This window comes from Schistocerca gregaria, chromosome 9, assembly GCF_023897955.1.
Source record: "Schistocerca gregaria isolate iqSchGreg1 chromosome 9, iqSchGreg1.2, whole genome shotgun sequence".
NCBI classification, from domain to species: domain Eukaryota; kingdom Metazoa; phylum Arthropoda; class Insecta; order Orthoptera; family Acrididae; genus Schistocerca; species Schistocerca gregaria.
This window is the reverse complement of record NC_064928.1, coordinates 115,523,155-115,550,324: the sequence shown is the minus strand read 5'-3', so window position 1 is coordinate 115,550,324 and position 27,170 is coordinate 115,523,155. Positions and strand designations below refer to the sequence as shown.

Genomic DNA, 27,170 nt, shown 5'->3' with positions numbered 1-27,170 from the left:
CAGAAACATTCCAGGTGGGATGTTGCCGTCCTCCCTCACTATATTCACTTTCAGCCTCCAATACATGTTAAGTGTCCTGTTGATAAAACCTGTCCTTCAGGTGAACCCGCAGCCAGAAATCACAATCAGGTGATTTTGGTGGCCATTCAGTTTGAAACGAATGGCCAATGATTCGGTTTTCTCCAAATGTGATATGGAGTAACCCAGTAACCTCAAGACCAGTTCTAGTCAGTGCAGCTCCATTGTGCACCAAAACAGTTGAGTCCAAAGCACCTGTCTCCCATAGAACATGGGTCACACAATGGCAAAGCAGATACAATAACATGTGCCATTCACATTGCATGCCTTGATCATATAAAGTTGGGTATCCATACGGTTAATAGTTTTCTGTCTACACCAGCTCAAGTAACAAAAGCCTAAATATTTAATCACCCTGTATGCCATGAGACTGCATTAGCGATTAGTGTCATTACCATGCCAGGTAGGGTGCATAAGGGACGTGAACATGAAAAGATGTCGAGTAATCACTTAGGGACACGGAGATGCTGCATATACATGAGAGACAGCATTATCAGCACCCTACAGAGTTTGAAAGGGACCTCACTGTTGTCTATGTGGCTGGCTAGTCAAATCATGTAATATCCAGATTTGTGGAGCATTCAGATGTGACAGTGGGCTGATGTTTGACTGCACGGGAACATGATAGGAGGCATACTTCTCATGAAGGTTCCCTTTCAACCACGTCTGACCATCACAAGAGATGAACACTGTACTGTTTACCAAGCACATCATAACTGCTTCATATCTGTGCCAGCCCCCCCCTCCCCCCCGAGAACAAGTAGGTGGACTCCATGCGACATTGTGTGTCATCCCGCACCCTCGGTCAGAGACTTTAAACAGTCAGATTAGGAAATCTGCATTCCACTCATGGGCTGAAATTAAAAAAAAAAAAATACTACACAGCTGTGTTTGGAGTGGTGCTGTAACCAGCAAGAATGAACTGCCAAGGAACAGTACTGCACTGTATTTGCCATTGAATCAGTCCAGCAATATCACAAATACCACTGTCAACAAGTATGCTGATGAGAGCTTCCATTCTTCCAATACTTTAGAGAGGCACACTGGTGTTACGCCTGATGTGAGTGACTTCAGGCTGTGGCTGGTAATCACTGGGGAAATTCTGACAGCACAACAGTACATCAGACTTCGTATGTTCTATGTTACCTTTCGCATGACACTATCACGGTCCCATTTTTTGACAGGACAATGCTCATCTGTACATGGCACGATTTTAATACATTCCTATGCCCAGCAAGAGCAGATGTCAATTCGGTCCCAGTGCCAATACATCAAAAACAGTTACAACAGCTGTGGGCTAGCTTGCCCTGGAGAGGATAGTACTACTTTATGACACCCTTCTCACTTGCATCAGTGCCTAAATCAATGCCAGAGTGGGGTTTGACATCTCACTTTTAAGACATCTTACAATGCCAATTTTTGTGCAAACGTGATTGATTCAGTTTTGTAATCCCTGAATAAAACTGCATACCTCTCACTAGTGAAGTTACATTCCTTTGCGTCCTCCTCCTCGGGGTACTTAACTTTCTTTTATTTGTGTGTGTGTGTGTATTTTTTATTGTATCCAGCATCATTGTATAGTACAGCACAGGCTGAAGGCACATAAGATCACCCAAAACCTTAGTAACAATTTAAGACTTGTATATGTGCCTGTTGATAGCTCCAGTGATTCATAGCTAGTTGTTTAAGGACAACAATTACCCTAGCAACAACCAATCAAAGAATGAGCTTGGTCACACCTTGTACTCTGTTCACTGTAGTCATATTGCTTTGCTACTTCAGGTATCAGTAACCAGTCAGTCCCGATGCCACAGCTGGTAATATAACAATTGTTTTCACTGTTTCTCTGTGCAACATGTTTATTTTATGCGAGAATGCCCTAAAGTAGCTGCAAAATTGCATAGAAAAGTGATAACTATTATCATTCTGTTAAGCAAATCAGGTATTACATGTCAATGCTTGTGAATATTTCCAGAATGGAAAGCCTAGCTGTTGCTCCCACAGCTATATTGTGTGTGGGGAGGAACATGAACCAACACTGCCCAGCACAAGCCCAACTGTCAAGCACTTTGTTATTCTGTTTGAGGTCCATATATATATTCCATTCAGTGCTTTTCAGTATCATAATGATTTGTCTTTTCATCTATTTATATCTAACAAGTAATATTCTCACTTTACCAACCACTGGACCTCAGAGTCATCCAGACTTTAGTAACAGTTTTCTGGCATCATGACCTTCATACATATGAAAATATAACTACCAAACAGCTTCATGCAGCTGCTGCCATTTACCAACAGATCATGAAAATGGTGTATCTAGCTGAGTACCTATTTGTTAGACTTCTTTTACTGTATATTTCAGTGCCCATTAAGTATTCATATGTCACTGCACTTGTGTGTTTAGTCCCTGTTCCTTTCTTAACGTTCTGAAGAAAGGTCTTTTAATGTTCCAAAAAGCTCAAGACTGTATGCAGTTAATTTTAAAATTGCAATGCTCAGATAAATTATGAATAGGAATGGGTGCGCAGTGAAAATTTTCAATTATTCACACAAAAGGAGATCAAAACAGAATCTTTAAGAATCCCTATAAAATTTATTCATACAAAAATAATCTTTACATACTATAGTAACAACCCAGTCTATACGTATCAAACAATGTTTACATACGACTTCAACATTAAAACCCATTATTCGGTGTGACAAAACACCGTTACTCATCCTCTTAAAAGAATGGCTGCCACATGATTCTTTTGGAAGTATACCCTCTCACTACTTCCAAATGTAAGCAATTTTCATCTGCTACTGAATCCACCAACTGACACTACATCTAGTAATGGAAAGTTGTGTGTGCTTTTGGGTCTCGGGTGTTATTGCATGTGCACACTCCTCTATTCCTTCATCCTTACACTTCCACTTGCACCCTCAATTTATCAATCGATGCTTGCACTTGACTTCTCATTGTTGATATTATGTCCTTTGGATCTGGAGCACTTGTTATTGCAGTTCCAGAGACTATCATATTGGCTCCTGCCTGCAAAAGTAAAAGGAAAGTTCCAGAATATCAGTCAATGTTAGAAACTGCCATTAAATTGTAAAAACTGGGTGGAAATACCATGGCAGCTACGATTTATATATCAAGTTGTTTGGAAAGAGTTAACCCAATTTCATTCATGTAAACATTCTTAAACACAGAGAATTTAGAAGTTATGAATGCGATACACTAGTAAATCATGTACACATGCAGGAATGTAATTTATATTTCCAAAATGAGAATAAAGCACACAAAATTCCAAACTAAAGCTCAAAATACACTGCTAGCCTTCAAAATAACACCACAGTAGATAGCAAGTAACGAAATTTTAGTTACTGTGCATATACAGTGTAGGGGGAGGAACATGTTATTAAATTTTTAAGGCATTTGGGGTTCTACGGGTATGATATTTAATACACAGAGCTTCCACTTTGACAGCAGGAATCAGGTTAACCCAGCTGTGCACAGAGTTGAGCTTGGATGACAGGTACTGATAACTCACCCCATGCTGCTTCAACTTTTTGCCAGAGTTCATAAACAGCAGTTGCTGGTGAGTGGTGACATGCCAGTCTCTTAAAAACCCACAGCCAGGTGTCTTCACTAAGTGAGATACCTGAAGAATGAGCTGGCCAGGACAACAGTCTAGCACCCTCTGTACTGACAAGAAGAGGTTCTTAGTGGTGGGATCGACTTTTTGAAATCATCTACACGCTCATGTGGGTTAGAGTACGTTTTATCATACCCTGTGGCCATTCACCCTCATGGGTTCTACTTTGCAAGTAATCGACAATTTTGTTGTTGTTTTAATTTTGCTTGTTCTAGAGCTTTAAAATTGAACACAATCATCATCTAACTAACCACTGGTGTAATGGTTAGCATCCTAGTCTGATGTGAAGATTATTGTTTCAAATCTTGTTTGGTAGTTCAAAATTTATTTTTAAATCTTTATAGAAATGACAGTTATATTCAATTAATTAGCTTACATTTATTTTTCAATTTCTAATCCTTTGCCACATCATTTTTATCAGAATACTAACTTTTTCATTTGCTATTTTTTATTCTTCGTATCTTTCTTTTCTCATTTGAAATCTTTGGGCACATGATTTTACTTATTTACATTTATCAATATAATACTTAAATATTTGAAAATGTCAATACATCAGTCAAAAAACAGAAGACTAAAATCTTTGTATTGGGTGTGCGACATAGTCAAAAACATTTATTATAAACAAGATGTACTTTTTTGTATGGCAATTGTCATACAAACAATTAAAACAAATTCTTGTTCCACTAAGGACGAAATGCAGATGATGTAAATGAAAGAAGGAATTGTAAACAAAACAATATTCAAGGAATGTCAGGAATAGAATTAATGACTGCAGTAATATGGACAAAAATATATGACTGCAAATTGGACAAAATTAAATATAAGTCAGTTTTTTAAAAAAATAATTAAAATCACATGCATAACTATACTAACTGAAAAAAGATAGGAAGAAAAAATAAGAACAAAGGAAAAAGTTGATATGGTGATTAAAATGACATGACAAACAATTAGAAATAAGAAAGTACATTTAAACCAACTAATTGAATAAAAATAATGATCAAAGTCATTTTGATAAACATTTAAAAATGGAAAAAAATTTGAAGTATCTGACAAGATTCAATGCCACCAACTGTTACTCATTAGACTTGTATGCTAACCACTACATCAAAATGCCCACCTAATTATTGTTATTAATTTTAATTTTAAACCTCCAGAACAGTCACATCAAATTACCATGGTGAATGGCTGCAGGGTGAGGTACCTGCAATCCCAAACTACATCACTGAATAGATAGTTCCAAAAACTGTCGCACCCCTAGCGGCCTCTCCTTGAAAGCTTGGTCAGGGAAATAACTACAAAAGGGGCACAACCACTGGCCATCACACTTAAAAATGTAATGGCTGCTAGCCACATTACCAGCTCTGAGAGCCAGAGGTGACAATGCTGTCTACCCAATGGCACCCTGTGCCATCATGCCAGGTGTTGGGCCTGTATCAGAAACAAATGTAATCTGGCAGTATCAGTTCTAACACATGGATATGTCCATAGTGGTGGTGCACAGAGAACTGGGACTAATATGCAATACCACTGCTGATTCCAACATTTTTGGGTGGACCACTGTTCATACAACTCTCTGCTACCGTGTCATGGGAAGCCATAACTCCTGCTTATGCAAGGCACAAAATGATCGGACTGACAAACAACATTCAAATGGGATTTCTGCACAACAAACCCACAACACTGTCTCCTACCTACTTTTTGTACCTGCACTGAAATGGTAATCATGTGCATATCTGAGCATGTAACACACTGCATTCCAGTTTGATGTTTCTTGCATGCCATCTCCACAGTGGTGGTGTTATAATGGCCACAGTGTACATTTTAAAGTGAAACATACACATTCCATAATTAATAACAATATAAATGTTCATTATTTTATTTTAATAGTAGGCCTCTGAACACTCTCCAACATAAAGAACAGTTCTCTGTAAACCAGCTAATAGCTGCAAAATTAATTTAATGTTTTCTGTTGGGTTTGTAACAGGCCACGTCACAGAGATATTTTTACTGTTTTTCATTTTCACTTATTCTACTTGAAGAACAGAAAGCTACAGATAGCTCGGCTGGAAACAAGCTACAAGGCTCAGAGAGCTTCTTGTGGAAATCACACGTACTCTCACAACAGTGTAAGCTTACTGCCAATGCTGTGTACAGATTAAATTTTTATGGTATGCTTGTTATTTGTTGAAGTAAATTTTGACTTGTTCCAAATCCCTAAAGGTCTATCTCATCAACAGGCACTATAAACAGCAATGAATGAGTCAAAGAGTAAATGAAAGCTGTGTCCAATGCAGACTGGGAGCACAGGAAAGCTATGCTTAAACTCACACGTATGGACTGTGGGATGTATTCAGGATGAGATTTTCACACTGCAGCGGAGTGTGCGCTGATATGAAACTTCCTGGTAGATTAAAACTTATGCCAGACAGACTAACTCGGGACCTTTGCCTTTTGCGGGCAAGTGTCTACCAACTGAGGGATGTATTATCTACCATGATAGACAGTGACAGTGACAAATGGCAGGAAGTGTCAGTTAATGCTTGAAAGATTTAAATATATGAAGGAAAGTGTTGAAAAGAAGGAGATTTCAGTAAACTTTCACTGAAGTCTATCTGTGCACTTCATATAAAATGAATATTGGTACCAGTTGCCACAAATAAACAATTAATAAGGTGGGACAGAGCCCATTCTCAGTAACCAATTCTACAATTAACTTTTGAGCAAGGTTCCAATTTGTACAATTTTTATTTATCAGGTTCTGTGGAATCATGCGAGAAAAAGCTACTTAGTCCCAGAATGAGTAACGAAATAATTTACAGAATGCTGATTAGAATATTTATAAACAAAGAATTAACAGAACAATAAAAATGGTAATAGTGTACAAATAACACTACAAAGAAAATTTCTTGACCACTGTGAAGAACTGCTGTGCACAGTACAAGAAATGTGCACAAGGGAACCTTTCAATGTGGATTTGAATACTTTTTTTGGTTCTGATGGAAGACTACTGAAAATGATAGCTGTTGATTAAAACACACCATTCTGTACAAAGCTTAAGGAAACGTTAGTCAAATGTGTGTCTTTTTCCCATTTGGTGATCAATGAATGAATGTTGCAGTTTCATACAAATGTGTCAATACTAACAATATTGGAACAAGAATGTTGGCATTAGAATCTGAGGCACTTGACCAGTGACCCACACAAAGCTGACGAATTGACACTACATATCAGTCTGATCACCTTTCTACGGGCCAAGAATATTTCTGACTAGTTCACAGAGTTGCTCCAAAGTATAAAATCATAAGAGATATAGTGAAAGTAAATTAAGCAAACAAGCCTTCATGTTTCAGTGCCTGTCAGTTGAGATCATGCATGGTCAAGATAGCAGCATTCGGTTTCTCTACAAATCACTGAACATGATACTTCTAACAAAGCCTTCCATTTATCCCAAAGAATTTAAAATGGTTAAATTAACTGAACACATGACACCATTAAGACAACAGAATACCACTTTTACAATAGATCTGATGTAGCCAGAATGACATTTTCACTCTGCAGCAGAATGTGCACTAATAAGAAACTTCCTGGCAGATTAAAATGGTGTGCTGGAACGAGACTCAAACTCGAGACCTCTGGCTTTTGTGGGCAAGTGCTCTACCATCTGAGCTACCCAAGCATGACTCACGAACCATCCTCGCAGCTTTAATTCAACCAGTACCTCGTCTCCTACCTTCCAAACTTCACAGAAGCTCTCATGTAGACCTTGCAGAACTAGCACTCCTGGAAGAAGGGATATTGCAGAGACATGACTTAGCTAGAGCCTGGGGATGTATCCAGAATGAGTTCGACACTCAGTCCAGCACACAGTTTTAATCTGCCATTTCAGATCTCATGGAATTACATTTTCTTTGAGATGGGTGTCTCAACTTAATCTTTGATAATGATGTAAGCTGAAGAAAAGAATTAAAATTTGTGCCACAGCTGGGACATGAAACCAAGTCTTATTAGGCAGATGTACTAACCATTACCACCATAGCAGTATGGCTAACTGACAACTTAAGAAGTGGTAAATGGTTGGTTGGTGCTTAAGGGACCAAACAGCAAGGTCATCAGTCCCTTGTTTTTAATGTGGTCCATTCCAATAGTGTGACAGCTCAAAAAGTCAGAACAATAAAAGAGAAAAGGCTAAAAAATGTAAAAGGGCAGTCACGTTGTCAATGGTAAAAACAAAATGAGGTACGTCAGCAAGAGAGCGAACCCGTTATGCTAGAGGCAGGAAATATCCCACTTCTGAAGCAGCTGAGGCAAGATCACCTGCGATTTAAAAGGTGCAACTGCTAGAATGTAGAAGTACATATGGGAAAAGGAGACTAACCAATCCTTAAAAAAATGATAAAAACAGAGTAAAAGGGGAAGAAAAGAGGATCTCTGTCAGGGAGGGGAGTCGGGAATTTCCAAACACGGCTTACAGTGGGAGATACCTCAACACTCACCACGCTGCCCCAACACCAGAGAGAGATTAAAAACCTTAAAACTGAGAATAAAAACCACTTTCCCAGAGGAAACTAAGAACCAGGGTGACCATCCAGGAATCATCAGTCAACATCAAAGGTAAAGTGTGGGGGAGTCTGTACTTAGTACGCAGAGCCAAAAGAAGGAGGCATTCAACCAAAATGTGGGCTACTGACTGGAAGGCTCCACAACCACAAAGTGGGGCTGGCTCATCACGCAAAAGAAAACCATGGGTTAGCCTGGTATGGCCAATGCGGAGATGACAGTGTGGTCGAGTCCTTTCGGGAGAGGCGAAAGGCAGAACACCACGTGCCTGGTGTCACCTTAATCACACAAAGTTTATTAGACAGAGAAGTAGCCTCTCAAGAGTTGGCCCATGATTGTGCAAACTGGGATTTGATGTGAAGCCATAAATCCGCTGCAGGAGGGGTTACAGAAAATGTGGTGTAAGTGACTGCTCCCCTAACCAAATGATCAGCGAGCTCATTACCCGGGATACCCACATGGCCAGGGACCCAAAGGAAGTCAACGAAACAAGCAACACAGTGAATATCAGCGAGATGGTCATGGATGGCAGAGACCAAGGGATGGGGCGGAAAACGGCGGTCAATAGCCAGAATGCCACTCATCGAGTCCGTGTATAACAAAACGTGTTTGTGTTGGGACTGTTTAATAAAGGTAAGGGCCTGGGAAATTGCCATCAATTCCGCAGTAAACACCCCACATGTAGGTGGCAGCAGATGATTTTCCGTTCCAACAGAGGACGTGAAGGCATACGCCACATGATCAGCAGATTTAGAGCCATCAGTGAAAAAACAACAGCATCCTGAAACTCCCATAAAATTCGGCGAAAAAGGAATGAAACACCATCGGGAAGGAGGGGGGGGGGGAATGGGGGGGGACGAGGGGGGGGGGAGGATTAAATGTTTTGGACCTCTGCGGAGATCCATCCGAATTTGAGGCCGAGGAACTAACCAAGGGGAGGGGAGGGGGGTGGAGGGGAGGGAGCAAGGAAGACATGACAAAGAAGGAAGCTGAAAATCACGGCAAAGAGATGCAAGGCGGAGCCTAAGTGGTAAACCCACCCAAGGGTGGGAATCAGGTGGGCGACGTCCATGGTCTTGGAACAGGATAGAATAGGAAGGATGAGTGGGAGAGGAATGGACAGCGAGTGCATAAGACACCAGAAGCTGGGACCGCCAAACAGAAGGGGGGGATCCGAGCTTCAACCAGGAGACTATCAACAGGGCTAGTAGGGAACACCAATGGCCAAACAGATACCACAATGGTGGACTGGATCCAGTACTTGCAGTGTGGAAGGAGCAGCTGAACCATAAACTTGACGAACATAGTCCAAGCGAGACAGAACTAGAGCACGATAAACACGGAGAAGGAGCGAGCAGTCCGCACCCCCAAGAGTGGGCAAGGAAGTGAAGGACACTGAGTTTACAGAAACATCCTACCTTCAGAAGTCTGATATGGGGCAGCCAAGTGAGCTTGTCGTCGAAAAGAAGACCCAGGAAACGAAACTGTGGGCCCACATGCAATCGTTGTGCATCAAGACAGAGCTCTGGATCAGGGTGGATCGTAGTACGGCAACAGAAGTGAACCACCTGTGATTCTACAGGAGAGAATTGAAACCCGTGTGAGGGTCCATGCAGAGGCACGCCTTATAGATCCCTGGAGCTGCCGCTCTGCAGAGGCCATCAAAGAGGAACTAACCCAAATGCAGAAATCATCCACATACAGGGCAGGGGCGACCAAAGGACCGACAGAGGCCACAAATCCATCGACAGCAAAAGAAGTACACTCAAGACAGAACCGTGTGGGGTGCCCATCTCCTGGGTCCGTGGAGAACTAAAAACAGTACCAACCTGAACCCTGAGTGACCGATGGAACAGGAACTGGCGGATAAAAATTGGGAGTGGGCCCTGAAGACCCTACTGATGAAGGGTAAGTAAAATAAGACGGCTCCAGGCCATGTCATAGGCTTTGTGTAGGTCAAAAAAGACTGCAACCAAATGGCGGTACTGGGAAAAAGCCTACCAAACTGCAAATTCCAAGCGAAGTAGATGATCAATCGGATACCGTCCCTCTTTGAAGCCATACTGGTAAGGGGACACTAGATCCCGAGATTCGAGGACCCAATTGAGCCGACGGGCTACCATCCGTTCAAGTACCTAGCAAACAACATTAGTCAGACTAATTGGCCAATAGCTGCCAACAAATAGGGGGTTCTTACCAGGCTTAAGGACAGGAACCACGATGCTATCCATCCACTGAGAAGGGAAGTCACCCTGAAGCCAGATACATCTGGATAACCGCTTCCAATGTAGTTTGAAGAGGAATCCACATGCTAGCAATGTCTGTACGGACCAACGTCCAAACGCCACCAGAAGCCCACAGGGGTCTGACCCGATTTCGACAGAAAACACTGAACCCACAGAAGGTCGGTGAGTTGTGGAGCACTGAGATGTTGAAGTGGTTGGTTATGAATGGAGTCTGGGCCAGGGGCCGTATCATGAGAAGAAGAAAGTGTGGAAAGAAATTCCCGTTCAGTAAAAGGTTCGTTGTAAGATTCTGACTGACAAGGGGTAAAACATAAGGTGGAAGCTTCGGCCCACTGTTTCCGGTGAAGAAAAGCAGCTGGATAAGAGGCTGATGCCGATGCCATTGTAAAATGGGTCACAAGATGTTCCGAGAGAATCAATGGGTCCATACAAAGGCCATCTGGGAAATGAAGGCCCGGGAGGGTGGACTGCCGATGGCAACCTTGAAGAGAGCAAAGTGTAGCCCATACCTGTGACATAGGGACAGTAGAACCGAGGGAAGAAACAAATCACTCCCAACATATCCGTTTGATTAAATAACAGGCTTTAGTGCGAAGGCACTTAAAGGTAATAAGGCTGGCAACGGATAGGTGCCTCTTAAGGTGTTGCAAAGCTCGATGGCAATCACGGGTGGCAAGGGCAATCGCTGTACTCCACTACGGGACTTGCCAGCAATAAAATGGTCCACATGAGTGTGGTACAGCAAGGCTCGCAGCACGAACAATCTTGTCAGACACGTCACATACGACATCATCAATACAACCTGACAAAGAGGGAGAAAACAAGACCTGTGCAGTGTTAGGGGCCAATCGGCGCGTTGGAAAGACCAACGAGGTAACCTGTCCATGCCAGGAAGGGGGAGAGATAATAAATGGGAAATGGTCACTATCGCAAAGGTCGTCATGTGGCGACCCGTGTAATGAATGGAGGAGAGAGGGAGAAGAAAGAGAAAGATCAATGGCAGAAAAGGTACCACTACCGGCACTGAAATGAGTAGGGGAGCCATCATTAAGAAGGCACAAGTCGTGGTCTGTAATAAACTAAGAGAAGACCTCGTCTAGATGGAATGCCCCACAAGGGATGATGAGCATTAAAATCCCCAAGAAGGAGGAAAGGAGGAGGAAGTTGCTGAAGAAGGGCAGTTAAGGCAGCAGGTGTAAGAGTCCTGTCAGGAGGGAGATAAAGATTGCAAACCGTGACCTCAGTCCAAGTGGACCCTAACAGCAACCGCTTTCAATGTAGTTTGAAGAGGAATCCACATGCTAGCAATGTCTGTCTGGACCAAGGTCCAAACGCCACCAGAAGCCCGCAGGGGTCCAACCCAATTTAGACAGAAAACCCGGAACCCACAGTAGGTTGGTGAGTTATCATCAGTAAAATGAGATTCCTGTAGAACAACACAAGCTGCAGAGTAAGACGAAATAAGGGATTTCAATTCCAGAAGGTGACGGTAGTATCCATTACAATTCCATTGGATAACCACAAACGATGATTTAAATGGGGGTTGAACAGGCTAAAGCCAGTCATACCGCTGGGTCACCACCCATCACCAACAAGGAGGGCACGACAGCCATGAATGACAGGTCAGAATCTGGTTGTGAAGCCGGAGATGGGACCTCTGGTGACACCAGAAGCTCTTTGTCCCGGGACTTATATTCAGCAAGATCGGGAACAGAAAGATATCAAGTGACCTGGGGGCCGACAGACCGCTGTTCTTGCAGTCATCGTGTGGCAGCAGACATTTGGTCTGGGAGGTGCCAGGAAGGGGCAGCCCGGGAGGGGCGCCCTTGACCAGCAGACGCCGAGGGGGTGGGACACTTCTCCGGCTGGGGAGGGGGAGCAGCGCCCAGAGGAGAAGGTGTGGGAGCCGCAGGGGAGGGGGAAGGAGAGGGGCCCGGGATTGGGGTAAGGAAGGGGTGAACCAGACATCATGGACACAGGGTGATATATTCCTGTATCTTCTTTTCCTTCTTATATACTGGGCAATCTGGTGAAAGTGGAGAATGATTGCCATGAAAATTAACACACACAGGAGGGGGAACACAGGGACTCCCCTTATGGAGTGGACGTCCACAGTTACCACAGAGAGGGGCCTGCGAACTGCAGGAAGACGTGTCCAAAACGCAAGCTCTTAAAACACCTCATTGGAAGTGGGATGTACGGCTTCACATCACATCGATAAACCATAATCTTTACTTTCTCAGGGAGGGTATCCCCTTCAAAGGCCAGGATAAAGGCACCAGTATCAATGTGATTGCCCTCAGGACCCTTCTGAACACTCCGAACAAAGTTAACACCCTGCCGTCCGAGACTGTCCCGAAGTTCCTCATGAATTTGAAGGATGAGGTCCCTGTGAAAAATCACACCTTGAACCATATTTAGAGACTGGTGGGGCGTAATGGACACAGGAATTGTGCCAAGATGGGAACAGGCATGAAGGGCCGCAGACTGGGCAGCTGAAGCAGTTTTGATCAGCAACGAACCCGACTGCATCTTGCACAGGAAGTCCACTTCACCAAACTTGTGTTCCACAAAGAATAAAGGTTTGGTATTGGTGAAAGTATCCCCATCAGGCCTGGTGCAAACCAGATACCGGGGGAAAGGTTTCGGCCCTAGCCGACAGGCCTGATCCTCTTCCCAGGGGGTAGCCATGGAAGGGCAGGCTGAAGGGGCAAAAGAAGCAGCACTAGAAGAATCAGTTCCATGCAGAGAGACGGCTGCAGAAGAACGGCCAGAGTTCTCGACCCGTATGCATTTCATTTGCATAGCATCTGCCCTGATACCACCCACTCCGATAAGGGGCTCTCCTCATGGGCGCCACCCAGCCACAGCAGGGGCCGTCTGCCACGGCGGCCATTGCCGGAAGTTCCGATGCTCCAGGATGACTAGCAACTACTCAAAGGCTTGCATGAGGTGGTCACAGATCAGGTATCAGAAGTGTGATCCCCGTGTGTTCAGGGGGCTCAACCAAAAGGGTACATAGCAACCCCACCACACGGGCTGGCTACCGTGCTGGCTATGCACCCTAGCATCAGACAATGACGTAAAAGAAAGGTGGAATGAACTAGGAGGGCACACTTCAGGGACACTAGGTAAGGTGTTCTTCCCCAAATGGCTCACACTATGGTAGAGAAATTGCAATGGAGGTCAAACCCCAGAGGGGGACCACGGAGTACCAAAAGGAGGAGGTGATTACACGACAAAGCTAAATTGCAAAACCAACAGAACGAGGAGGATAGCTGGGGCCAACATAAGCAAGGACACCAAGAGAGGGAGAGGAGAGGGCGAGGGAGGAGGAGCAAGGAGGGGAAAGTAAGGGAAGGGGAAGGAAATGCAGCCCTGGAAAGAAGGAAGGTTGCAATAGCTCGGGGCCCCGTGCTCGCCATGTACGTATCCACAAAAGAGTTGTGGTACCCCTGGGGAAGTGGAAAATGGGCTGAAGTCATGAACTGAAGTTTATGCTAAGAACAGGAATGGACTGGGGTAGACCGTGCACTTAGGTTAACCATGCTGCTATGGCAGTGTAATAGTTATCACATCTGCTTAGTATCCACGCAACCGAAGTTCAAGTCCCAGCTGCGGTATAAATTTTAAATCATTTCTTTCGCTTCTATTGTAACTTTCACGATAGTTCTGATTCAGAAATTGTATGCACTGGTTTTTGTTGCAGTTAAGCTTTAATTCTCTGAAGGCCACATGATACTGACTAACCTGTTTGCTATGTCATATACACTGAAATGCCACAGAAACTGGTATATGCATGCGTATTCAAATACAGAGATATGTAAACATGCAGAATACTGTACTGCGACCAGTAATGCCTATATAAGACACCAAGTGTCTGGCGCAGTTGTTAGATCGGTTACTGCTGCTACAATGGCAGGTTATCAAGATTAAAATGAGTTTGAAAGTGGTGTTATAGTCGGTGCACAAGCGATGGGAGACAGCATCTCCAATGTAGCGATGAAGGGGGATTTTTCCCCTACAACCATTTCACAGGTCTACCATGAATCTGGTAAAACATCAACTCTCTGACAATCCTGCGGCCAGAAAAAGATCCTGGAAGAACGAGACCGACAACAACTGATGATAATAGTTCAATGTGACAGAAGTTTAACCCTTCTGCAAATTGCTGCAGATTTCAATGCTGGGCCAGCGACAAGGGTCAGTGTGTGAAATATTCAACGAAACATAATCGAGGGGCTTTCGGTGGTGAAAGACCATTCTTGTACCCTTGATGACTGCACAACACAAAGCTTTATGCCTCAAACAGGCCTGTCAACACTGACACTGGACCGTTGATGAGTGGAAACATGTTGCCTGGTCAGGTGAGTTGTTTCAAATTGTTTCGAGGGGACGGATGTGTACGAGTATGCAGACACCTCATGAAGCCATGGACCCTGCATGTCAGCAGAGGACTGTTTGAGCTGTTGGAGGCTCGGTAATGGTGTGGGGCATGTGCAGTTGGAGTGGTATGGAACCCCTGATACATCTAGATATGACTGACAGGTGATATACACATAAGCATCCTGTCTGATCACCTGCATCCATTCATGTCCATTGGGCCTTCCAACGGACTTGGGCAATTCCAGCAGGACAATGCGACACCCCACACATCCAGAACTGCTACAAAGTGGCTCCAAGAACACACTTCTGAGTTAAAACACTACCGCTGGCCACAAAACTTCCCAGACATGAACATTATTGAGCATATCAGGGATGCCTTGCAGCGTGCTGTTCAAAAGAAATCTCCATTCCCTCTTACTCCTACAGATTTATGGACAGCTCGCAGGATTCAGTGTCAGTTCCCTCCAGCACTACTTCAGTCATTAGTATGGTCCATGTCACATTATGTTGCAACACTTTGGCATGCTGCCGTGGGCCCCACACAATATCAGGCATGTGCATGTTCCTTTGGCTCTTCAGTGTTATTCAATAACACATGCATTATCTGCAAAGACAGGCTTCTTTGAATCATCTGTCATGTTTAGTATCAGGGAACTGATATACACTATATAATCAAAAGTATCAGGACACCTATTAGTGGACATTAAAATGGGGTGTGGTAACTGTTTGTCCTTATGACAGCTTGAGATCTGCTGGGGATACTTGCAACAAAGTGTCCGAATATCTGAAGGAATGGCTGCTATTTTTCCTCAAGAGCCAAATCAACATAATGTAGTGATGTATGACACTAGAGTCTGAAGTAAAGGCAATATTCAAGCTCATTCCAAAGGTGTTCCACTGAGTTCACATCAGGATTCTGGGCAGGCTAGTCCATTTCAGAAATCTTACTGTCCACAAGCCACTGTGTCACAAATGTTGCTTTATGACATGGCGCATTGTCACAGTGATGCAATCACTGGCCTTTAATTATTCCTCTGCTATTTGCAGTACACACTGCTATAAAATATGTTCATATTCTACCCCATGTGTGTTCTCTTAAATGCAATAAGGGGACCACGCTCCAATCATGAAAAACACTCATATACTTTAACACCTTCTCCATGCTTCACTCTTGGTACTACACATGATGGCAGGCGTTTGCCAAATCTAAATCCTCCCGTTGGATTGCCACAGGGTACAGTGTGATTAATCACTCCAAATCACTCATTTCCAGTCATCCACTGTCCAGTGGCATCAGCCTTTACACTAAATTGAATGTCATTTAGCACTGATAAATGTGTCTCATGAGATGCTGCTCAACCACTGCAACCCACTCTTTTAACCACCTTATGCAACATTACTGTGCCAGCTGACGTCTGGTAACACTTTGGAATTCAAGAGTGATTCCTTCTAATTAAAGATATTTATTTTTACATCTACCCTGCACAATGCTGGATGGTTCCCATCATCTATACATGAGATGATCTTTGTCTCTGTTTAGCTGTGGTTGTTCCTACTAGTTTCCACTTCACAGTCACATGAACAGTAAGCAGGGGCAGCTGTAGAAGGGTTTAGATGTCCCTGATGGATTTGTCACTTGACATCACCCAATGACTAATCCACATTCCAAGTCTCTGAGCCCTCCTGACTGATCAATTTTAATGTTGTTACATTACTGCTTCTACACTAATTACATAACTCTCTCCACCTCCTTTTGTAATGGCAGGTCATCTCTTGTAATATCTAGCAGTATATTCTGCATTACATCAGGGGTCCAGATACTTTTAATCAGACAGTCTATATGAACAAAAACAGGCCCAGAGCAGAGGCCACTGACATAGCCCCGTCCCACAAGTTTGTAATGCAAAGTGGTAGTAATCAGACTGGGAAAAAGTATTGTTTGTAAGCAAAAATATGCAGGTACAAGAGAAGTACTGGAAGTCATACATCTGTCAGGGTGGATAGTGAATCACATCTATCACTGTTGGTAACAGCACTGCCTGAAAATGGAATGGTTCTGTGTCCAACCTGTTTGGAACTTTCAAAAGAGAGTGCACTCTGCATTAGAGTGAAAGATTCTTTCTAAAATTGTGTAGTTCATGGCAAATATTTGTATCCCCTTTAAACCTAATGCAGACCTCAGGCTATGCTATGACACCACACCTGACATTTTCCAGTCATATTTCACGGCTTAGCCAACTAAATCAAAATATTGGGTTTGAATGTAACCTAAAGCTTAAGTTTCACTAGAGTTCAGGGTTTCATCCAAACAACGTTGCATATTCATACAAAGTCAATTACAACAAGCAGAGATATGAACCATTGTTCTCCCTCCCCAACCTACCAAAGAAGTAGTCTAGGTGATGAACAATGGTACATTATGACTGATAGTGGTGAACAGTATGTGGGCCAAAACAGTTTCACTTCAATGCACCTCACAGGTCATTACTGATGATTTTGTGAGAACTTTCAAGTAAAGTAGAAACTATGCAAGTGGATACTTCAAAAGAAAATTTAACTGTGCGCACCAAATGTTAAAAAGGTTTACAAACACTAGAAACCACACAAGTAGAGACAACTAGGGAAATGGCAAAGTAGAGCAGTACAAAGACTGATGATAAAGGAACTTAAAGTAAAATTAACAACTTAGTTAACTGTAGTTCAGCACACAATAACTTAAATGACCACCCACAGTTGAGGCGCGGAAGTCTGATATTGCAAGAAAAAGATAAGAGACTTGGGAGAAATTAGAAACAGATCAAGAAGAAAGTGCTACTGATGTGAATACTCAATATTAGCAGTAAACAAGAAATGATTAAAAGTACTGGCTGAAATTCTTACATGTTCATGGAAGTAGACTTCTACAGAACTCTTTGAAGTTTCTCAGTGGGTTTAAATATGGATATCTGGGATCCCATTCTCAGCTATGAGAGCAAACTGAGTGCACAAAGAAACAAGTCATGCACAGAACATCAGGTGTTCCAATGAGAACAATTGTATAGGGATTGCATGCAGGTAACAAGTGTATTGAATACAGAATGAACCACAGAGATGTGACTGACCATTGTATAAGCACAGAGTTTGAGAGATGTAACTCATGCAACACATCATCTTCTGAAAGTAGGTTAATTTTATTCATGACTCCAATACACTGTATCATTCCCTACACTTTTGGGTACAAAACCCAAGTTTCAACATAATTTCCCTTCAATGTGGAAGCCTTATACTGCCTTTCTGGGAGGGCTTGTATGCTCAGACTCGCTAGTGGTTGACATCACAGCTAACGTCTTACTGCATCAATAACCTCTCCGTCATCCACATATCGCTTCCCGCTAATTCCAGCCTTCATGGGCCAAACAGATGGAAGTCAGAAGGTGCAACATCTGGGTTGTAGGGTGGATGATGAATGGTCCCATAAAGTTGTGTGAGCTCCTCTCGGGTGGGCAGACTTCTGCAAAGCCTTGCGTTGTCATAAAGGAGTATTTCGTTTGCATTTTTGTGGCGATGAACACACTAAAGTCATTTACTTAATTTTCTGAGGGTAGCACGATATACTTCAAAGTTGATTGTTGAACCATGAGGAAGGACATTAAATATAATGGCTTCTTCAGGGTCCCACAAGACTACTGATATGACTTCACCAGCTGAGCATGAACGTTTGAACTATTTCTTCAAGGAGAGGTGGTGTGGGTCTACTCCATGGATTGCCGTTTTGTTTTCAGTTGGAATTTATGAACCCATGCTTCATACCTGCGATTATACTTGACAAAAAATTGTCACAATTAGCCTCAGTGTGCAATGAGTTCTACACAAATGGTCCTTCGTTGCTCTTTATGGTCTTCTATTAAGTGGATCGGAATCCACTGGTCATACACCTTTGAGTACCCCAACTCGTGGACAAAGGGGGTTAGAACTGCCAACAGAGATGTTAAACTGTTTAGCGAGGTGTGAGTGTGACCCATTTATCATGCAAAATTAAAGTGTCCGCATGTTCCAGCAATGCAGGAAGCACAGCTGGCCAGAATGCTGGAGATGAGACATGTCCTTGCAACCTTGAACCTTGTTGTGATGATAGATGCATTGCCCAAAGACCTAATGCACTTTTGTTCACTGTTAGGTATACATAGACATTTTGCGAACACCTATGAATATCCACAATGCTCTCGTTTTCTGCCAAAAGAAACTCGATGGCAGCTCTCTACCTGGAACACATCTATTAGAGACAGCATTTTTAAGCCAATGGTTAGTGCTGCCACCTATTGGAACTTCTTGAAACTACGGGGGTTGAAACGGGCATACTCCACAATGCCCTAGAGCAAATTCTGCACTTTTTCAACCAAAACTGGCCTAGAGAAAAAGTGTTTCATTACATAATGAAGACCCTTAATAAATTCTTGACACCTCAGTATCGTCCGATGGTGACCATGTAGCTGAAATAGAAATACTTTGCCAGAGTAAAACTATTTCAACATGTAAGGGTGCAATAAATATTGCAGAAAGTTGCCCAATACGTAATATATTTAAAACTGAATATACTAGTCATCTCAAATGAAAGTGATTCTGGGACTCGTGCCCCAATATAATACTCAATGCAACTACATTTACATTAGTAGTTGCTACAACTCTTTCAATGGTAATGTCTGCACATCAACACATGTTCAACATTCGGTGCGGCAGTCCTGATTCATCAGTTGTTGTACAACAGAAGGAGGGATGGGTGACACCACAACATGCAATGCATATCAACACAGGAAAGGAGTGTGATGAAGCAAGGCAGTGATGAGAAAAATTACATCTATCAGTATGTGAAGGAATCACAGAAGTTTACTCTCTAGAGTAACGCCTAAAGGAGGCAGCTACCTGTTCCACAGTCCAATCAGCCTTTCCACTGAAAATGTGTGCTCTCTTCCACAAACAGCTTAATCTGCATGCTCTTCACTTGAAAGATATATCCATTTGTGGCAAAAAATACTGTAACTGCAATCAGAAAAAATATGAAGTCCTTTAGTGTCATGTTTGAGCAGCAATACACTCTTCTGTATTTATTTTTTTACTCTGTGCCTCTGCAAACATGTCCTCTTCAGTCTAGTCTATCACAGATGTGTCACACTCACAGACAGCACAAGCAAATATATGCTCCAACACACAGCTTCAACGAAGTGGCATCTCTCATCCTGTTGACATTTGTTTCCTCATTTACTAACACTTCCTTAACATTATCATGAACAATTAAGGAACTATGGTATATTTTTTATCAAAAATTCCTAGAAACTGTCAAGAGTGTACTGCCATGCTGAAAAGTGCACAATGTGAACTGAGTCAACCACACTACAGTTTTTGGCATTGCTCTTAGAAGAATGTAAAATTTTCAATTAAATTGTATGTATGTATTCTTAGAAATGTATAGGCCTAAATATTACTAGGTACAGGTATACAGCTAGATTTCGTTTTAAATTTGAAATCAGAGTAACCTGTGATCTAACAATCTTCTTGGGTTAAAATATGTTCGAAAATCACTCACTCTTGCTCCGCAAATTTTAAATAAACTTCTCCCAGTTTTATCTTTCAAGGTTGATCAATTTCAGAAATATCATAGGAAAATATCTGGTCAGACAGGATAAATCATGCAAGAAATTACAATTAAAATGTTCAGATATTAGCCTCCCTAGGAGGTTCCAGAAGTAATTTTTGATGCTTACAATATGAACTTCACACATGGTTAACATTTCTAGAAATTACTGCTGACATTTTTTCTAAAATAGAATGAAATATTTTCAAGACATTTTTCATTCCACTGTGCATCTCAAAAAAAAAAAAAAAAAAAAAAAAAAAAAAAAAAAAACCGCAATTCAGACATTACTGCATTTTCCGTTCATGAACCGAGTGCTATTTTCCATAATTACGAAAATGTGTGCAGTAAAAACAGATTTATATTATTAGCTAGGATGAGTTACATTGGAAAACATTTCCATAAACGCAAACTTCTGTTAAAAATTTTTATTACTAGATCCTCTGATAGCATTTGATGTTATTTTGCGTAATAATGTAAAATTACTAACAAATACCGTTAATTCAACAAACCTCAGCACACTGCTGTATTGTGGACGGTCCCACGCCACCATCTACCTCTATGTCCAGTCCAGGATAATTTTCACGTAACCATCTGACTTTTTCCATCATGTCAGACATGAATTTTTGCCCACCGAATCCTGGTTCCACAGTCATCACTAGAATCATGTCTGCGACATCAACATACTCCTTGACAGATTCAACTGACGTGCCTGGTTTCAGGGCCACTCCAACCTAGACATGTTTAACTGCAGCATTACCATCTGCTAAATACTTCACAGCGGAAAGCTCTGTGTGTCATTGATTTTGTAAGTTATCACCTATGTTGCTCACCTTCATGCCTGCTTCTCTTACCCTTCGGCACGTTTCATTTACGTCCTCCGAAGCCTCAACATGAAAAGTGTACTGGTTTACTCCTGCATCTGCCATAGGATCTATCCACTGAAAAAGTTTGGACCTTCAACTTTCAGAGATATGTCCGATAGACAAAGCTGCAAGCAAATTAATGAGGAAATCAATAACAAACGCACCTGATCAGGATTCGAAACCATCATGTGTGTTTCGAAAAATGTTTTAGGAATCTTAGCCCTTAAGCATTTGACTACCGGATGACCAAATGTTATGTTGGGGACAAAATGACCGTCCATAACATCCAAATGTAAATAATCTGCACCAGCATCAACAAGACGCTTCGATTCATCATGTAATTGAGCAAGATCGGCATTTAAGACAGATGGTCCTATTTTACAAGTCACGCCGTCTCCCATGACGATAAGATTCTAACCTAAACACCAACTACTATCAAAACATATGAAATGCAAAGAGTATCCACAACGCTACACAGAGCTTATACAAGATCAAACACTGGAGCTGGCCACTGTGTTCATCTCGAAGTATCGAAACATTAGCGGTATGACCCGAAGCTAGCCAGATTGAAAATACCTATGCCTACGTTACTGAAGCATTTCATGGAAGTTAGATGTCTCATTACTTTAGCATACCACATGGGCTAATACCACATCTATGCGGCGATCACTAGAAAATTCGCTCAATAAATCCCGAATGTAAGGGTACATAAGGGTCTGATCGTCATCTTTCACAATGCTAGCTACAGAACTAATTCGAAAAATATGAGACACACAAAATATCATTTAGGGATCCAGAGTGCTTAAAAAGCATGCTCAGGAATTTATACCATAAATTCAGACAAACATGCAAACACCAGAGGCTGTTTTCGAGCTCATTATAGTATGAGCAAAGAAATGTAGCGCTTATCTACAAAAATGTAAACACAGAATATGATAGAGCCCTCGAAGTCCACATTTAAGCCTGAAAAAACTGAAATAACTCCCAAAAGTTTTTGAAATGAAACATAAACCATTCAAAACAACCAGGCAAATTAAACACATATACTACTCCAATAGAATGGAAGGAATCGACAGTAAATTTCAAACATAACACGCGAAATTTATATGGTTCTTTTAGGGGTGAACTGGCAAGCTGAAAAACACATAGTACTCATGTCTGCCACCTGGCTAAACACACAAGATGAATGCAAAGACCAATTGTGACATTCTAAGACAACAAATAAAACTCATGTAGTAATATTTTGTGAGTTCACACAGTCATCTGATATATACAATATAACAAGAAACTCTTGTGAGACATGTTTGTAACCACGGTGTCAATGCCATCAAGAAATCCAAATGATGGAATGGAAACCATCGAAGAAGTGAGATTCTTAAGATCAGTTAAATCTGAAGCACAATGTGAAGAATTGAAGATATCAGAAGCACAAAACAACTTCATGCAACTACAGCTACTGACATGTTAATGGTAATATAGGAAAACTCGAAGACCAAAGCTATGTAATGGTTCTATATGCTCTTGGAAGGGCCATATGAAGTTTTACAAGGTAGTCAGAAACAGTCTGAAAGGCCTCTAAGCATGTTATAGTGTAGGTTGTGGTGATACATAATTGTTAACCAAAAATTAGTTATATTATGCTGTTTCTGAGTTAATTAGCACTAAAGTTCGCCAATCAGATTATCGTGCCCACAAATTCAAGCAGGCTAGCAGAGAAGGTGTCACCAAATGTGTTCTATGTTTGGTTTCCTGAAACCAAACAAGAGAGTAGACCAAGGATTGGACATGGCATAACAGTGACACTAACTGCATCTGGCGGGCTGGCTGACTGACAGTATCTGCATGTCGACGTCCCGTTTCTAGAACATGGGTGCGAGGAATGCGTAGTCGCGGAAATAGTACATGTGCAAATGATTTGCAGGTAGATGGTGCCATATTCAAACGCCCTCTGCCAAAAATCACAGAGTGGCTCTCCCACATGTGCACTGTACATTGCGTTTACTAACAGTGTGGTCAGACGTTACTCACCAAAGACCATACTAGACCAATGTTATGAAGGGGCTTTTATAGAAAAATTTTGATTTTCGCATGGTGATTTAATAGCTGCCAATGCAGGGTTCTAGGCTGTGCTGAGTTGAAATTCCATATCACTGTTGATGAGATTATTGGCTGTACAGATATGTATTGCTTCCTTAATGACGCAAGCCCAGAAAGATGATGCTGGGGATAAAACTTACATCTTTTCATAAATCATGCGATGTTCTGTATTCAGACAGTATTCAGCAACTGCCGACTTTTCCAGCTGACGAAGGCGTGTATGACGCTGATCTTTCCTGTGGTATGTGGATGATACATTTGTGGTGTGGCCACATAGACTTGATACTCTATCTATGTTTCTTCAGCATCTGAATTCGCTCCATACGAATATAAAATTCACAATGGAAGTGGAAAAAGACGTACTTTACCTTTTCTTGATGTTTTGCTTCGAAGGAAAGCAGATGGAACCTTGGGACACAGATCCTGTAGGCCTACTGAGTGAATTACAACATTTGCAGGCAGTATTCCGACAAAATGGTTATTCTGAGAGACAGATACGCAATGCATTCAGGATCAATATCTGGAACAGAATGAAGATACGAAGACATCTAACACTTTGGCCTTTTTTCTGTATTTTGGTACCATGTCGTCAAGAATCGGAAGAGTCCTCGGAAGATATGGCATTAAGTGTGATTTTCAACCATCTGCAAAACTGAGAAACCTGTTGGGTTCGGTTAAGGATTATCTTGGCCTCAGGAAATGTGGTGTGTACAAGATTCCTTGTCAGTGTGGGGCAGCATATATAGGCCAGACATGTCGCACAGTACAAGAACGCTGTGATGAACATCAGCGCCATACACGCCTCGTTAAGCAGAAAAGTCGGCAATTGCTGAACACTGACTGAATACAGGACATGACATGATTTATGAAAGATGGAAGTTTTATCCCCATCATCTTTCTGGAATTGCATCATTAAGGAAGCAATACATATCCATACAGCCAATATTTTCATCAACAAAGATATGAAATTTCAACTGAGCGCAGCCTGGAACCCTTTATTGGCTGTTGTTAAAGCACAACGCGAAATTCAAGATTTTTCAATAACAGACCCATCATAACACTGGTCTCGTACGGTGTTTGGTGAGTAACGTCTGGCCTCTCTGTTAGTAAACGCAGCGTACAGCCCACATCCAGGAGAGCCACTCTGCGATTTTGGACAGAGGGCGTTTGAATATGGCACCATCTATCTGCTAATAATTTGTTAATGCGCGACTTCCGCCCCTGCGCATTCCTGGCGCGCATGTTGTAGAAACAGGGCGTCGCCTTGTGAATACCATCTGTCATACCTAGTCACCAGCAAGGTTGAACCAGCTGAAGATGTCAGACAGCTGCTCCGATTAAATATTATGGAATTCGCAATATGTGATCCGGTGGCAAACCAATGGAGACTATTTACAACACACCCGCTGAGAAAGTTTAAAAGTGTCACAACTGTATGATTTTTCAGCCTTTTTTTATAAGTTTTTAATAATTTATTTGTTTACTTTTATGTAGAAGGTTTCTCTCTTTTCATTCTTAGTTTTCTGTATTTTCTGTAAATGTTAAATGCCTGAGTGATATCTTTGAAAAGGGTACAATTGATTTCTTTCCCAACTTTCACCTAATCCAAGTGTACACTCCAGTGTATACTGATCTCTTTTTGAGAATGGAACATTAAATTGGGAACTTCCTCCTTCCTCCCTTCCACTGTACAGAATTTTAAGAGAGTGAATAATTAAACACTAGTGTTAGTACTTTACCAATGATTCAATTTAGCTATGTCCACCAAAATATATAAAGGGTTAGTATTAGCATGAACCAAAATTTTCAATGTAAGGCTAAATATGCTTTTGAATGGGAAATTTTTTTAATTTGACTATAAAGTTATTTCACTCTGCAAATCTTTTGCTGCAAATTGCTGATACATTTGCAAAATACGACGTGATGTGTCTCATCTGAAAGTAGGTTCTTTTAGTATATTCTGTCCAAAGACTCCAATAATTATGTGTATATAGATCGAAGCGCCAAGGAGACTGGTATGGGCATGCATAATCAAATACAGAGATATGTAAACAGGCAGGATACGGCGCTGCTCTCGACAACGTCTATATAAGACAACAAGTGTCTGATGCAGTTGACAGGTCGGTTACTGCTGCTACAGTGCCAGGTTACCAAGATTTAAATGAGTTTGAACGTGGTGTTATAGTCGGCGCACGAGCGATGGGAGATGGCATCTCTTAGGTAGTGATGAAGAGGGGATTTTCCCATATGAAAATTTCACGAGTCTATCGAGAATATCCGGAATTCGGTAAAACATCGAGTCTCTGACATCACTGTGGCTGGAAAATGATCCTTCAAGAACAGGATCAACAAAGACTGAACAGAATCGTTCAATATGACAAAGTGCAACCCCTCCACAAAATGTTGCAGATTTCAATGCTGAGCCATCAGCAAGTGTCAGCATGGAAACCATTCAACGAAACATTATTGATATGGTCTTTGGGAGCTGAAGGCCCAATTGTGAACCCTTGATGACTGCGCAACACAAAGCTTTATGCCTCATCTGGGTCTATTAAAACTGGCATTGGACTGTCAATGACTGGGTAGATGTTGCAAGGTTGGATGAATTTCGTTTCAAATGGTATTGAGTGGATTGACATGTATGGGTATAGAGAGAACCTCATGAATCTATGGACTGTGCATATGAGCAGGGGACTGTTCAAGCTGTTGGAGCTCTTTATTGTTGTGGAGCACGTGCAGTTGGAGTGATATGGGACTCCTGATACATCTAGATATTACTCTGATAGGTGACACGTACATAAGCATCCTGTTTGATCACCTACATCCATTCATGTCCATTGCACATTCCAACAGACTTGAGGATTTCCAGCAGGGCAATGCGACATCCCTCACGGCCAGAACTGCTACAGAGTGGCCTCTGGAACACTCTTCTGTGTTTAAACACTTGTGCCGCCAAACACCCCAGACATGAACATTATTGAGCATATCTGGGATGCCTTGCAACATGGTGTTCAGAAGAGATCACCACCCCCTAGTACTCTTACGGATTTATGGACAGCCCAGCAGGATTCGTGGTGTTAGTTGACTCCAGCACTACTTCAGATATTAGTTGTGTCCATTCCAGGATCGTGTTGCAGCTCTTCTGCGTTCTCATGGGGGCCCTAAACGATATTAGGTAGGTGTACCGGTTTCTTTGGCTCTTCAGTGTATTTAGCAGTCTAATATGTATGTGTATACATCTATTTTGCTATACATTGAGGTGCAAAATTCATAAGATACCTCCTACAACTGTATCGGACCTTCTTTTGTCCAGCATAGTGCAGCAGCTCGACATGCCATGGACTCCACAAGGCGTTGGTAGTCTCGTGCAGAAATACTGAGCCATGCTGTCTTTACAGCCATCCATAACTGTGGGAGTGTTTCCAGTGTAGGGTTTTGTGTACGAACTGATATTTCTATAACATCCCATGCTAGGGATGTCCTCAAATTGTCCAGAAAGTTCTTCAAAGTATTTGCAAACAACTGTAACCCAGTTAGATGGAGCACTGTCATCCATAAAAATTATATTGTTGTCTGCGAATGTGAAGTCCATGAGTGGCTGAAAGTGGTCTCTAGGTAGCCAAAAATACCGATTTCCAGTCAATGACCGGTTCACTTTGACCGCTGGACCCATTCCATTCATTGTAAACACAGC

General features: G+C 42.0%; 1 protein-coding gene across 1 annotated transcript; it reads right to left on the bottom strand.

Moving 5' to 3' along the window:
• Window positions 1–2,651: 2,651 nt before the first annotated feature.
• LOC126291572 (ribulose-phosphate 3-epimerase) lies at window positions 2,652–21,837 on the bottom strand. The gene is made up of 4 exons (XM_049985104.1): window positions 21,544–21,837; window positions 21,347–21,454; window positions 21,026–21,247; window positions 2,652–3,109 (listed from the first exon to the last, which is right to left on the bottom strand). Exons 1-4 carry the CDS (start codon window positions 21,778–21,780, stop codon window positions 2,981–2,983), a joined length of 696 nt encoding a protein of 231 aa, XP_049841061.1. The 5' UTR covers window positions 21,781–21,837; the 3' UTR covers window positions 2,652–2,980.
• Window positions 21,838–27,170: the final 5,333 nt, after the last annotated feature.